Source organism: Balaenoptera borealis (genome assembly GCF_965194805.1).
Source record: "Balaenoptera borealis genome assembly, chromosome: 20".
Classification (NCBI taxonomy): domain Eukaryota; kingdom Metazoa; phylum Chordata; class Mammalia; order Artiodactyla; family Balaenopteridae; genus Balaenoptera; species Balaenoptera borealis.
Window position 1 is genome coordinate 17,744,549 of NC_138879.1, and position 13,851 is coordinate 17,758,399.

Sequence of the window (13,851 nt, forward strand, 5' to 3'; positions counted from 1 at the left end):
AAGAGGTGCTGGAGAAGGTGGATGGGGCAGGGCTGGGACAGGATGGGGGTGCAGGTCAAGGTGCAGGAAGAGGTGGGAAGGGCAGCAGGGTGGGGGAAGAGCGCACTTTCTGGGAAGTGGGAGAGGGTGGGGGAGGTGAGTGCAGTGCATTGTGGAGGGAGGAATTGCCTGCCGGCCAGTGTGAGCTCATTTCCTCTCACCGCCTCCTGCAGTGTCTGAGGGCATCAGGCTCTGGAAAAAGTGAGCCAGGGGCACCCCAGAGGCCACCACCCTCCTCCCCTTCCCCACAGCCTCAGTCCAGTCTGGATCTCAGATGCCACCACTCCCCCCTTACACATTTGTTTTGAGAGGAAAGGACCCCTGAACCAGGGTGGCAGCAAGCCTTGGACTGTTGGAGCCACAGGGCAGACAGAGGCAGACAGAGGGACCTGGTTTAAGATTAAGCAAGAAAATACAGGCGGTATGATGGATTACCGTTAGATAGCAGGAAGAACTTCTCAGAAGTGGGGCATAATTCTGGCTGCACATGACCTTGATGAAGAGAGGTGGGGAATGAAGGAGTCCTTAACTGCCCTTCCATTATTACAAAAGCATCCCTTTCCATTGACTTCCAGGGAATTTAAAATAAATTAAATAAAACATAAGATTTAAAAACAAGTCAACGTCTCCTTCCTCAGGTTTACAGGAGTAAGGATGTTCTAGTAGGTGTCTGGGCCATACTGCCCCCTGCAGGGCCTGACTCCCTGATCCTGAGGGGTCCAGGACTTGGGGCTGATCCACTCTCAGGCGTCGGGATGGTGGTGGTGGTGGAGCAAAGAGGTTTTATGAGGCTCACTGCCCCAGAGTGGGTGGGCCATTTCAGCAGGCAGAGTCGGCCTTCCCACTTTCATTGCCTGCCTTGCCCAAATCATATTCCTATGTATCTATGGTCTCTGCCTTCCTTTCTTCACAATCTGGGTGAAGGAATGCAGGAGCCCTTTAAAACTACAAAAAGGCAAGGGAAAGAGGTAAGCATAGGCTGTAAAAAATAGGAGGTAGGAAGGATGTTAGATAGCAGAAAGAACTTTCCAGCAGAAACTAAGGACTGAGAGACTGTCCCTTCCTGGATCATCAGGGGATGGGCTGCAGGGGTCCTGCCTGGGGGCAGGGAAATGAGAAATTGACTCAGGACCCCGACGGTTCTTTGGGCCCAGCTCAGAGTGAAGCTGGGAAGGGAGGCTGTGGGAGCTTGTGATTGGGAGGCCTGGAGGGTCTCTGCTCTTACTGTCACCCACTGCAGAGTGGGTCTGTGGGCTGTCTAGAGGCCTGAGCCACAGGCTGGCTGGGTGGGGGTCTGAAGGGCTGGGGCACCTGCCTCTCTCTTACAGCCTGCATGGGATCCTGGGCTGAGACTCTGCCTGGGAGGGGTGTCCTAGATTGAGGGGCATGAAGCCCCTGAAAGTTCCCCTGTTACCCTCGTCGCCCTCCCCCTCCCCCTTGGGTATAACCATCTCTGCCCTTGTCTCAGCTTCCGTGAGTCTCTGGATGGAAGGCTCCCTAAGCCTTTTTTCTGTCTCTCCCTCTCTTCCAACCTGTGTCTCTTCATCTTTGTCTTTGATTTTCTCTGCCTCTCTCTACTCTGTCTCTGTCATGTCCCTGCCTCTCTCATGCTTTCTGGCTCTCTCCGTCTCTGTTTCTGACCATCTCTGTCTGGCTGTGTTTCTCTCTGCTTTCCTTTCCCTTCCTTCCTCCCTCCCTCCCTCTCTCGGTGCTAGTTCTGTGTTCTGTGCCGTTGTCCTCTTTCCTCGGCCGGCCCGGATCACCGTCTATCTGGGCTGGTCCCCTGGAGGCCGGCCCAAACCCTCTCTAAGACCATCTCTCTTCCGCTGGCTGTGTTCTGCCCCCTAGCTCCGCTGCCTGCGCCAACCCCTGCCTCAGCCCTCTGTACCAGTCTGCTACCCTAACAAGAGGCCGAGGGTGCGCCCCTTTAGGAGCGCAGGAGGAGGAGCGAAGAGACGCTCCACCCCTCCGCGTTCGGCCCCGCCCCTCCGGCCCCGCCCCTCCCTGGTCCTTGCCCGCGCCCCCAGCAGTGCCCTGGCAGCAGAGCCGCAGCTGCCGCCCGATGAATGGAGTCGCCTTCTGCCTGGTCGGGATCCCACCCCGCCCGGAGCCCCGGCCCCCCAAGGTGAGGGTGCTGAGCCAGGGGAGGGGGCGGATCCAGGCGCTAACGGGAAGCTGGCAGCTGGGGCCGGGGTCGCTGCGCCCCCGCTCGGCGGGCACAGCCTGGGGCGCACGGCGCGGGCACCACGGGCATGGCTGCAGGGAACATCGGCTGGTGGCCGGGGAGGGGGCCGGAGCGCGAGCTGCCCTGGGCAGGGGGCGGGAAGGAAGAAGGCAGGCAAGGGGCCGGGGCTAGCACGGGGCTGCCAGGGCCGGGGGTACCGACCCGGGCGGCGGTGCCAGGCCCCCAGCGGCCGGGCAGCGGGGGCGGGAGGCCCGCGCCTTTTGTCCGGGTTTTCCAGGCGGGGCGCCTGCCGCCGTTTCCTCTGCCCGAGTTTTCGTTTTCCGTTGGCGAGGCCCCGGCACAGCTGGAGGGAGAGGGAGTGGGGGAGGGGTTCCTGGAGCGGGATGTCCTTGGCCACTGTGGCCGGACACCCCCTCCCTGCGCCACACTCCCCGCGCTGCCGGGCCGGACCGCCCGACGAGCTGCCCGGCGCGGGTCCACCGCCCCCCCAGGGGAAGAGAAACAGGCCGGGGACCCTTGGTCTTGCAGGCGCGGCTGCCCTCCCCTCTGCCCTCTCGGGCTGGCTGTGGGTGGGTCTCGGCACGGGGTGCCAGGGGCATTACTCAGCGCTGGGCTGCTTTGCTTGGGTTCTTTCATTTGCCGGCTGCTGAGGCTGGGGAGGGCCAGCAGGGGCCTCCGGGCCCCACTGGGGCCAGCACCCTACCTCTGAGCCTGACTGCCCCGTTCCGCTGGAGCACCCCAACATGCACTCCACCCCTTTCCAAGTCGAAGGGTTGAACACTGTCAGGCCAGTCATTTTCTGAGCTTGAAAAAGAAGTTTCCTGGGGGTCCAGGTTGGGATCAAGACCTGGGCTGAGGAGGTCTCTTCCTCTTTTGACGGGGCTGGAGGATTTAGGGCCATTCCTCCCCAACCATCCCCTCAGTGTTGGAGCTGGGGTCTGGTGCTTTGCAAACTCTGAGACTGGTGTGTATCTCAGTAGCTGGATGTAGGCACAGTTCTCCCTTGGTCTGCATCTCTATCCCCTGACTCCCCCTCCACCTTTCAGCCAAAGTGTTTCCTAACTAGAAACTTGAATTTCAGGGTGGACTGGGGATGGAAGTGAAGGTCATTATCGTCAAGTTCCTTGGATTCCCACCCCCCACCCTCCAACACACACACACCAACACCTACTTCATCTCCACCCCCCCTACTATCTCCACCCCCAGCCCCAGCCTGTGGCCTAGCTGTGGGAGAGCAGGGAAGGTGTTTGATCCCCTGGGGTTCTCCCCCTCTGCCAGGGCAACAGCCCCATTCCCCAGAACGGCTGCTCTCACTGAGATGTGCTCACTGGCCTGCGATTTGAATCTCAATTACATAACCAGTCATTTCGCCTCCAAACACAGCCCAGAGGCTCCCAGCCCCAGCCTCTTCTTCCACTTGCTCACAAGGTGATTGGGTCCACCGTAGGTTTCTGGGAGCTCCAAGTTCCTGCATCTGAAGCCCCTCCCTCCCCTTGGGAATGATGAGAGCAGTAAATCCTTCAATGCTGGATTTGAGGGCCTCAAAAGCCCTGGGAGCAGGCAGGGTGGGTATTAGGGTCTGAGACTACACAGCGACAGTGCCAGGTCTAGAACCCGGGTCTTCTGATGGGAGTCACAACACAAGATGAAGCTCTATGGAGGGGAGCATTATTAGGAAGGTGCCTTTGGGACACCATGGAGAATGGGGCAGGCTTTTGAGGATCTCAGCTCAAACAGAGAGGGACTGGATGCTGGGAATAGGCCTTGTGTTTGGGCAGCCTGGATGGGGACCTCTGTGCCCCCGCATCAGGCCAACCCTGAGCTCAGGGGCAAGGGGAGCAGGAGGCCAGTCTGGCCCCCAGGGGTGCAGCAGTTTTGGCATGGAGTGGGGGATGAGGAAGGGTGCTGGTTACAGAACAGGGCAGTGCAGTAGTGGGCAGAGGCATTTATTGCTTCATCCTTTATCTCAGGGATACTTAGGAAGGACATCATGATGTATCAGATTAAAAGAGAGTCTACAAAGGAGAATGGAATAAGTTACCGAACGAGGGATTGCAATTAGCCATTTGGAAGAACTTCTAGGGAGAGGCGTACGAGCTGCAGCCTCCCAGGTGAACCTGGAGCATCACGCAGGGAAGTTTCCTCCAGTATAGTGGGTTAGGTAGATTCCTGCAATGTTGGATTCCAGTGTAAAAATCTGGAGAGATTCATGGGAGATGCAAATATACTCAAATGAGCATATGTATTAGTGCCTGAAAAAAATGTGTTTTAAGGATGGAGAATTGCTCTAATAGTATAGCTGATAGCTAAGACATAGATAGCAATTACTCTAGGCCAGGATTTATATAAGTTACCTCATTTAATCCTCACAAAACCACCATGACGTGGGTGCTGTTATTATCCTCATTTTTCAGTTGAGGACACTGAGGCACAGAGAGCCAATAGCTTGGCCAAAATCCCATCGCTAACAAGTGGCAGAGCCAGGGTAGGAACCCAGCAGTCTGGCTCAAGTTCATGGTCTCACTCCACTACCCTGCTTTTCATGACCTGCCTTGTCTGCTGTCACTCCCTGGATCTGGGTCTGTCTTGGATACAAGCCAAGATCAAGGTCAACCTCTTGCTGGATTGGAGCTTGGTTGCTTTCAGCTGGGACACGGATGGGGACAAGAGGTCTCAGGGTGGCAAAGCCTCAGGTATCCATCCATGATTGTTGGGTGGGGAATCAGCTCATTTACTCCACCAACCCCCCATCCCGTCCTATGCTAGCCCACTGCACTTGGGCTGTGGCTTGGTTCATTGGTGTTTTCCTTCCAAAGGGGCATCAGCCCTGCTCTATTGGCTGCAGGGGTTCAAAGGTGAGATATTGGCTTGGTCAGGGATTTGGACAAAGCCTGGTTTTAATTATCCTGCTCTCTCTCCCTCCCCAGAGAGAGCCATGAATAGGGCCTGTGGGAGCTGGCTCTGCCTTTCCCCTAGTACCCTCCACCCCCTTCAAACAACCCGCCTTTAGATCCAGGCCTCCCTCTTTCATGTGAAATTGTGCCAGCTCGTCAGCAGGGCAGTGCCAGTCAGTACCAGGCAGGCGTCTCCTCTTCACTGCCTCAGTGGGACGACAGGCTGGGATGGCCTTGGGACTGGACTCTGGGGCGAGTTTAAAGCTCTATGGGGGTGGAATGTATTCATCATCTATCAGAGTGGGTCAGGACCAGAGGGGTCATCTTGTCCAACAGTGGGGAACCTGAGGCCAGAGAGTGGCCAAGGTCAGATAGGCCGGGAGTGGTGGACATGAACCCAGGGGTTCTGACTCCCGGGCTCCCAGGCCATGCCTTTCCCCACACAGTTCTGTCCCGGGTGCCGCCCTCCAGTGCAGGGTTCTGAGACTAGGCCCCAGGAAGGGAAAAGGAGGGCAGGGAGGAGCAGGGACAAGTGGACAATGTGTCCCGTTCATCTCTGTGTCCCCAGTGGCCAGCACAGTGCCTGGCACAGAGCGGCCCTCCATAAATGTTTGTGAAGTGCAGGCCGGGAGCAGCCCCTCCCCTGGCCTCGTGGGTGCCCCGTGCCCAGCTCTGCCCCAGCATTGTGATGTTTGGTCTACACATCAGTCTCCCCTGCCGGACTGGGAAAATAATCATAGCAACTACTTCCACAGTGCTGACCACTGGGTACATTATTCCTATCCATTTGACAGATGAAGAAACTGGCACAAAGAATGATGTGGCTTCCTGAGGTCACACAGCTAGTAAGTGGCAGAGCTAGGGCGTTGACTGTGATTATTCCGAGCAGCCCCAGAGGTGTCATGTTTATCTTGGTACCACAGAGCCTGGTATGCAGCCCGTACTCCGAGAATGTTTGTTGACTGACTGACTCACTGACTCACTGACAGTGTATGGAAAAATCACAGAATCCTGTAACCCTTTGGAAGTAGCTGGGTTGGAGTCTTGGGAAAGTAGCCTAGAGGAACATCGTTATGTTATCTATGCCAGGAGTGCCTGAGCCAAACCTAGAGAGGAAAGGAAAGCTCACCCTGGGGAATTCCCTGGCAGTCCAGTGGTTAGGACTCCGTGCCCTCACAGCAGGGGGCACGGGTTCCATCCCTGATGGGGGAATTAAGATCCTGCAAGCCCCGCCTGGTGTGGCCAAAAAAAACCCACGCCCTATCAGTACTGCCCTCCAAGGCTTAACAACAGCCACTGGGGCCCCTCAGCTTTCTGACTTCTCTCTTGCTCCCACTCCCTCCCTTCCTCCTGCAGAGTTCCAAGGGGATGGCGCTGAGCAATGGGCAGGTGGGAAAAGACTACAGGCTGGATTAAAGATGTCTGTTCCTTTTTCATCTCTGTGGCCCTGAGATGTTCAGCCCAATGCATCACCTTTGTGGAAGATTCTGTGCCTTTCAAGTTGGAGGGTGGACGGAGTGTCAGGTTTGGGACAGGGCCTGTCATAGTTATCAATTCTCCATCTCTCACCTCCAGTCCTAAACCTGAGTCCCAAGGTCACCTCCTCCAACCTCCTCCAACCTGCGTACCCCTAGGCTGGTGACCTCTTCCCCTCTGACTCTCCCTGCTTCCCACTGGCTGGGTCTGTCACTATCCCCAGGCCACACTTCATCTGCTGACGAAGGCTGGTGGGAGCTAACTAGGAAAAAAGAAGTGTGGTGGGTGTGGTCTGCCTTCTCGTATTGACAAGCAACCTCGGGGGAGATGAGAGGCCCAGGCCTGGCACGGCCCCTGGTACACTGGGAGGCACATTGGGTGTCTAGGCCCTGCCTTCAGCCTGAGGGGGTTCACATTTCAGCTTTACCCCTTATTCACTATGTGACCTTGACCAAGTTACTTAGTTAGTTGTTTTTAGCCTCCATTTTCTCATCCCTGAAATAATCCCTCAAAATTGTTGAGAGGATTAAATGAGGTAATACAGGTAAACTGGCTGACATTTGGTAATCTCAACTATTAGCAGCAACTGGATGGAAATGAGAACAACACAATTTGGGCTCAATAAATAAAGAGAACCCTTTATGGTCGGAGTAATCTGAAGAGCTGTCCCTGGAGGTAATGAGGCCCCTGTCAGTGGAGGTGAGCAAGCACAGACTAGACTAGAGAGAATTCAGGCGTTGGGTGAGGGGTTGACAGAGAAGACCTTAAGGACCCTGCTTTGGGATCAGCACCGTGTGGTAGGAAATTAGAGGAGCAGGCGAGACCTGGTTCCCGCTGTTGGGAACTGGGGAGCGGAGTGAGAGGTTGGCTGCTGTGGTTTGGGCTAGGAGGCTCCTCTGAGGAGAGGGAGTCCTGAGAGGCTGCCTGGAGGAGGCCTGGAAGGATGGGCATGGTCCTGATGGGTGGGAGAAGCGGGGAGGCCACTGCAGGCCAGGAAGGGCTTGGTGGCTGAGGGGCGGTGCGGTGCCTGGACCACTGGCTCTGAAGTCAGCCCAAGGCTGCCTCCACATCCTGGCTGCCCAAAGGGGTTGGGTGTATGGTGGGGGTGGGGAACTGGTAGCTCCCTGACCCTCCACCCCCCAGACTCTCCTGGACGAGGGGCCAGGGCTACTCCCTGTGGCAAAGAGCCGGGGCCTGTAAGGAACGGAACTGTGGAAAGAAAGACTTCTTATGCCCAGTGCATTTGGGGGCGTCTGGGGGTCGGGGGAACAGTGGGGCCTTTGTCCCCAGCCACCGGGAATCTGGCCGAGCAGCCAGCCCTGGGTCTGGCTGGGCCCTCGGCAGGCAGGTCCTCTTTGAAGTGACCCTTTCAAAGCTCAGCCTGAATCCCTGCGAGGAGAGAACTTGGGGCGGAGCGTGGGGATGACTGAGACCCACAAGCCAAGGATGGAAACAGACCCAGGACTGGCCCCTTTGGCGGGAGGGCTGGGGGGAGGTGTGTGGGCCGGAGGAATGTGGTCAGGCTAGGGGGACATGTGGGAGCCATGTGGGAGGACAACCACTCCAGGGTCTTGGCCCCCAAGTGAGGGTTAATTAGGGAAGGACAGAGTTCATTTTGGCCTGGTTTCCAACAGTCCCTAGCTTGACTTCTCTCTGACTCTGGGCTCCTAAATCTGCAGCTTTTTCCTTTGTAATTTCCTCAGAGAGTGTGAGAGCTCCTTGGAGAGAATTGGGTGTAGACGCAGGACTTAGAGGCCTCGGTAGGAGGGAGGGGTGGAGATCTGGGCTAGCCTGAGAGCCCGGAAAGGCTGGAAGGGGACGCTGCAGTGCAGACCCCTACCCTCCACCACAGAGTTTCCACCGTTCTCCGAAAGAGAGCGAGGGAGTGGGGAGAGATGCCTCCACCATTCTCCGAAAGAGAGCGAGGGAGTGGGGAGAGATGCCTCCACCATTCTCCGAAAGAGAGCGAGGGAGTGGGGAGAGATGCCTCCACCATTCTCCGAAAGAGAGCGAGGGAGTGGGGAGAGATGCCTCCACCATTCTCCGAAAGAGAGCGAGGGAGTGGGGAGAGACGCCCCCGAGAAAGGGAACATCTTTGTAAGCTTTAGCTGGACAGATATTAGAGACCCCCCCCCCGCCTCCCCACTTTGGCTCAAAGGGAAACTGAGGCCTAGAGAAAGGCCAAGGCCAAGAGATTAGAAGCAGAGGGGAAGGGACAAGCAAAAGTGGGAGGAAGAGGGAGGTTGGACACCAGGCGAGAAGTGGATTCAGGCTGCTGAGTTCTAATCCGAGGGTAGTGGAGAAGTGCCCATGGTCTCTCCAGCCCTGACCTGCTGTGATTCCATGAACCGGGGGAAAGGAAGGGGCAAGTTTCTGTTGGCAGTTTTTTTGGACTGAGTAGTGGACCGTGAAGCCTTCGGCAGCCCAGGTGAGACCCCTACCCCACCCTGAGGCTGTTTTCTGGTTCATGCCCCGCATCCCCATCTTCCCCTGGTGCCTCAGCACTCTCTGTACTTGGGAAGATTCTTCCAAATCTCCCTTTCCTCTTCCGAGGGTGTGGCCCCCTGGTTCCTCCCCAAGAGAGGGAGGAGGGAGCTGAGTACCCCAGGCCGTGACTGGGGGCTGTGGGCAGTTCTGGTACTTTATTGTATCTTGCACTGGCGTCTGAAGAGCTGAGCCCTCATTAGCACTAATGAAGCCTTGGCACCGTGCCCCACCTCTGCCCTGCAGCACCTGGTGGGGGTGAGGGGATAAGGGGGCAGCTGAGGTTGGACCCAAAGCCCAGGAGGGGGTGGGATGTCTGCAAGAGGGGAAAGTGGGAGTCAGGAAATGGGGGTCACACAACAAGGCCAGGACTGCTGGTGGGATGAGAAACAGGGCCCTCTTCCTTTCGAACTGGGACCTTTTCCTCCTCCAGTGGCTCCCAGGTGCTATGGTCCCCACAGTGCTAGGGAAAGCATTATCCGAGACTGGGTGTGGCCCAGGGCTCTGAGGACATTCCCAGGCCTGGCTTGCATGAGAGTGTCCCTCTCCCTAATTATAGCCTGGGGCAGGAGAAGGCCCTGACTCCAGAAACTGGAGGCTCAGTGCCTGGGAAAATCAGGCAGCGGCTAGATTTTCATGCAAACCACACTTTGTTCATTTGGTGACCATTTCCTCTGTGCCCTCTGGGTTCCAGGCTCTCTCTGTGGGTCTTGGGACCTGGATGGATATGACACAGTCCTGCCCTCAAGGGGTTCCTTGTCTGCTTTTCTCACCACCCAAAAGCTCCACTAAGATTTTTTCAGGGGTTCTGAGATGTGCATCTACAGTGTCTGCCAGTCCAGAACACCCCTTGCCACCCCCCAAAATATTATCATAAAAATTGGCCTGATCTAACTGGGGAGACAGACCCAGTTAGACAGACCCTGTCTTCACTGTGACATCATTTGAGTGTGATTGAAGTCACAAAAGTGGTAACAGGAGTTTACAGATGGAAACAGTGTCACTGGGGAGAATTGCTATAGGGATTGGTTAAAAACCAGTTGGTGATATGATTAATCTCCTTTCTCTCAGCTCCTGTTTCCAAACAATAGTTAAGCTGAGGATTCTTTATCGAAACTTCTTTTGATCAATTTTCAAGGACCATCATGAAGTGGTTGTACATTTACTGATATAAGAACCAAGACCCTGAGAGGCTAAATTACTCCACCAAAGGTCACCCGGCATCCGAATTTAAATCTGGGTCTTTCTGAATCCTAACTAAGGCTATCCTGTGTCACGGCTACATTCCCTGACAAGGAAGAGCCTGGGAGCACAGCTGCCACCCTGGGAAAGTGGACCCTTCCCCCTGCCCCCAGCTGAGCCTTGAAATCCAAGTAGGGGTTGGTCTAATGAGGGAAAGGTGGTGGATGCAGGCAGCACAATTATGTTCTGCTTCTTCGTGACTCTGCTTGCACAGGGATTTTCCCTATGCCTCCCTGGAGTCTGGGTTTGCTCACGAGTGGTGTGGAGGACCCCATGGCTCTGTCACTAAACACGGGCTGAGTCCCTGCCTCCTCTAGAGATGCTCCAGCTCTGAGGGGAAGAAGACTTTACCAAGGAGGTGAGGCTTGCCAAGGCTTGAAAGATGCCTGCTGGGATCAGTGGGGTGGTGGAGAAAGGAGAGCAGGGCATTCCAGGCAGAAGGACCCAGCATGAGCAAAGGCAAGGAGGTGTGAAACAGCCTGGCCTCTTGTGGGGTCAATGAGAGCAAGACTGAGAGTAGAGAGATGAGATTGTCAAGGCCAATGAGGGCCAGATCCTGTCCCTCTCCTCCATCATCATGGCGGATCCTTCATGCCATACTAAGGAACTTGACTTGCTCTCGTAGATACTGTGGAGCCATGGAAAGGTGTCAGGAAGTGGAGGCAGCAGACCAGCTGAGAGATGATGAGGGCTGAACGTGGAATTGGAGATGGAGAGGAGAGGATAGGAGTGGGATGCATCACTCTCTTCCCCTCCCCAGAAGCTTCCGTGCCATCTCTTCCCCTTGTCTGATATAGCCTTCCCTGCCTTCTCCATTTCACAAACTTCTATTTATCCTTCAATGCTCAGTTCAAATATCCTTCTCTGTAAATCTGCCACCCCTCCCCCCACCAGCCACCAATTCCTCGAATATATGGGGATTTCCTCCTCTGGGGACTAGACTTTAAGCCCCATCAGGGTAGGGACTTTTGTCTTGTTCACTGCTCTATCTCCAGCTTCTAGACCAGGCCAAGTTGAATGAATATTGTTGACTGATGAACTGAAAGTTTCCATAGCACTTCGCACAGCCTTGTGAAAACCCCATGATAATAATAGGAGTATTGGTTGCAACTAACATTTATTGAACATTTCAGTGCCAGGCACTGCTGTGCTGAGCACTTTATACACACTAGCTCTTTAATCTGCACAACAACCTCATGGAGAATAGATTATCTCTATTTTATAAATGCAGAAACAGAAGCTCAGAGAGGTTAGTAACTAGTCCAAAAGGATACACAGCTAGGAAGTGGAATTCAAGTTGGGATTCAAAACCAGATTCCTCTGAATCCTGTTTAGGAATGTTTAAACATTACGCTCTGCAGCCTTTTAATTTTGTCTCATGTTTGTTTCTTCATAAAATCTCATGTTCTTTTTATTAATGAAAAAAAATCCTTTGTGGACTACTGAACTAAGATTTGTTGAACAACTTCTGTGTGCTAGGCACTCCACACTAAGCCCTCTCAAGGACCCCATTTACAACTGAGGAGACTTGAGAGGAAAGAGACTTGACTGGGATCACACAGCTGGGACCTGATCTTACAACTCTTTGACGCCTCGCCCTCCGGGACACTTAGTCAATAGTGCCAGAACGAAAGAAATAGGAGCCGGGCTCTGAGATTGACTGACTTGTTTGGGGGCACACAAGGGGCTGGACTGGTCCAGGGAAGTGCTCCCCACTTCCGTCACTGATGAAGAAAGGGGGTCCAGAGGCAGGGATGGAACTGTTGTAATTTCCCAAGTGCCCAGCTGTCTGTCAGACATGTGAGCTCCAAGGAGGAGAGGCTGACCTGGCGCTGGGGTGGGCGGGGATGGTATCACAGCAGCAGAGCCGTACCAGGACCTTGACAGAACAGGGTGAGAGGCCTCCAGAGGCTGCACACGTCAGTGCGACTTCAGCCAAGGGGTGACCCGAAGGACCGCTCGGGAACCGCGGCTGCCCGGGTGGAAGCCGGTGTGAGCAGGGGCCCTGCGCGGGTCTAGTGCCCCTTAGGACCACCTTCCCGGAAGGACAGAGACCCACCAATCAGATAAGCCAGCTGCTCTCTATTTGCATGTCATCTGCATGACCACACCTCTTCGCTCCTGCCACTCAGCCTCCGCCTCCAAGAGTGCCTCCTTGGCCTCCGCCCCATTTCAGGACCCTGTTTAGGGCTGGCGTGGGAGGGCTGGGCTGGGGGGCTGCGGGGCGTGAAGGGCAGACCTGGGCGGCCAGCCTGGCCGCCCTATTCATAGCTCAAGGGCTGGCGTAGTTCGCATATTTGGCGTTACTCTCGTCTGGCTGGCCTGCGGCTGCCGCCCCTCCGCGCTCCTCCCTCCCTCCTCTTTCCTCCCCTCTTCGCTCCTCCCTCTGTCTCCTCTCCCACCTTCGATCTCTGCCAATTTTCCTGAAATCTAGGGTTGGCCGAACCCACAGGAGGAAACTGAGGCCTAGGGAGGGGGCGTGTCTTTCGGCCGGGCCTCAAGGGAGAAACTGGTAGTAATGAGGCGTATAATGAGGTGGCTGAGAGCCTGGGCTCTGCCGGCAGACAGACCTGAGCTTGAATCTGAGCTGCCGCTAGCTGTGGCACCCTGGCAAGTTCCTTAGCTTGCAGTCCGGGAAGCTTTTCAGAAACAGTCAAGCTGAGACCTCGAGGATAAGGGATCAGTTAAGGGAAGGTGGGGGAAGGAGAGAGACAAATGTTATATTCCAGGGAGAGGGAACTGTGGATGTGGTGGGCCAGCCCTGAGTGGACAAAGGCTTGGCCAGCTGAGGTGATGGGACAGCGGACCCTGCAAAAGAGATGAAGTAGCTTTCCTTTTCTCCACACCCCTTACTCCCTTATTCCAGCACCCCCACTTTCTGGATCTGGTTCCTACTGAGGAAGGAGCGGGGGGGTACAAAAAGAAGGACAAAGATCCAAAGCAGCCTCTGCCCCAGGTAGACCTTTCCTGGGGGCAGGGGGTTTGCCAGCCATCTGCTTTCTCTGAGGAGAAGCTCATTCATTCCTGTACATTCAGAAGCAGTGTGCCGAGCACCCGCTCCGCGCCAGGTGCCATGCCAGGAGCTGTGGATTTGACTGCCAGCAAAGCAGACATGGTTCCAGCCTTCCGGAACTCACAGCCCCAGGGGGGAGATGTTGGTCAAAATAACCTCATAAATATGCAGACACTATCTCGAGAGTGCTGTGAGAGGGTGCAAAGGGACCTGACCTGGTCTGGGGGCCAGAGGAGGTGTCTCTGGGGAGTGACTTTTCTGCGGAGAACTGCAGGGTGGGTAGGAGTTAATTAGGGTGTGGGTTGGTGAGGCAGGGAGGGAGCCAGGGAAGAGAGAACAGCATTCCAGAAACAGCATGTGCAAAGGACCTGAGGCTGGAAGACTGCCTGGTCCTCAAAGGAAATGGAAGGAGGCCAGGGTAACTGGAGCACAGAGAAAGGAGGTGTGGTGGGCGTGGAACCCAGAGGCACGTCCCCCAGGGCCTGGTGGTCATAATATTAAAACAATTAGTCTGGACT

General features: G+C 55.5%; 1 protein-coding gene across 1 annotated transcript in view; it reads left to right on the forward strand.

Moving 5' to 3' along the window:
- The first annotated feature begins 2,066 nt into the window (after positions 1-2,066).
- ARHGAP23 (Rho GTPase activating protein 23) overlaps positions 2,067-13,851 on the forward strand; it is a 73,794-nt gene continuing 62,009 nt past the window's right edge. Inside the window, exon 1 of the mRNA XM_082372151.1 lies at positions 2,067-2,164. Within this exon, the coding sequence (XP_082228277.1) occupies positions 2,102-2,164 (63 nt within the window). The 5' untranslated portion in view covers positions 2,067-2,101. The remainder of the gene's footprint in view (positions 2,165-13,851) is intronic.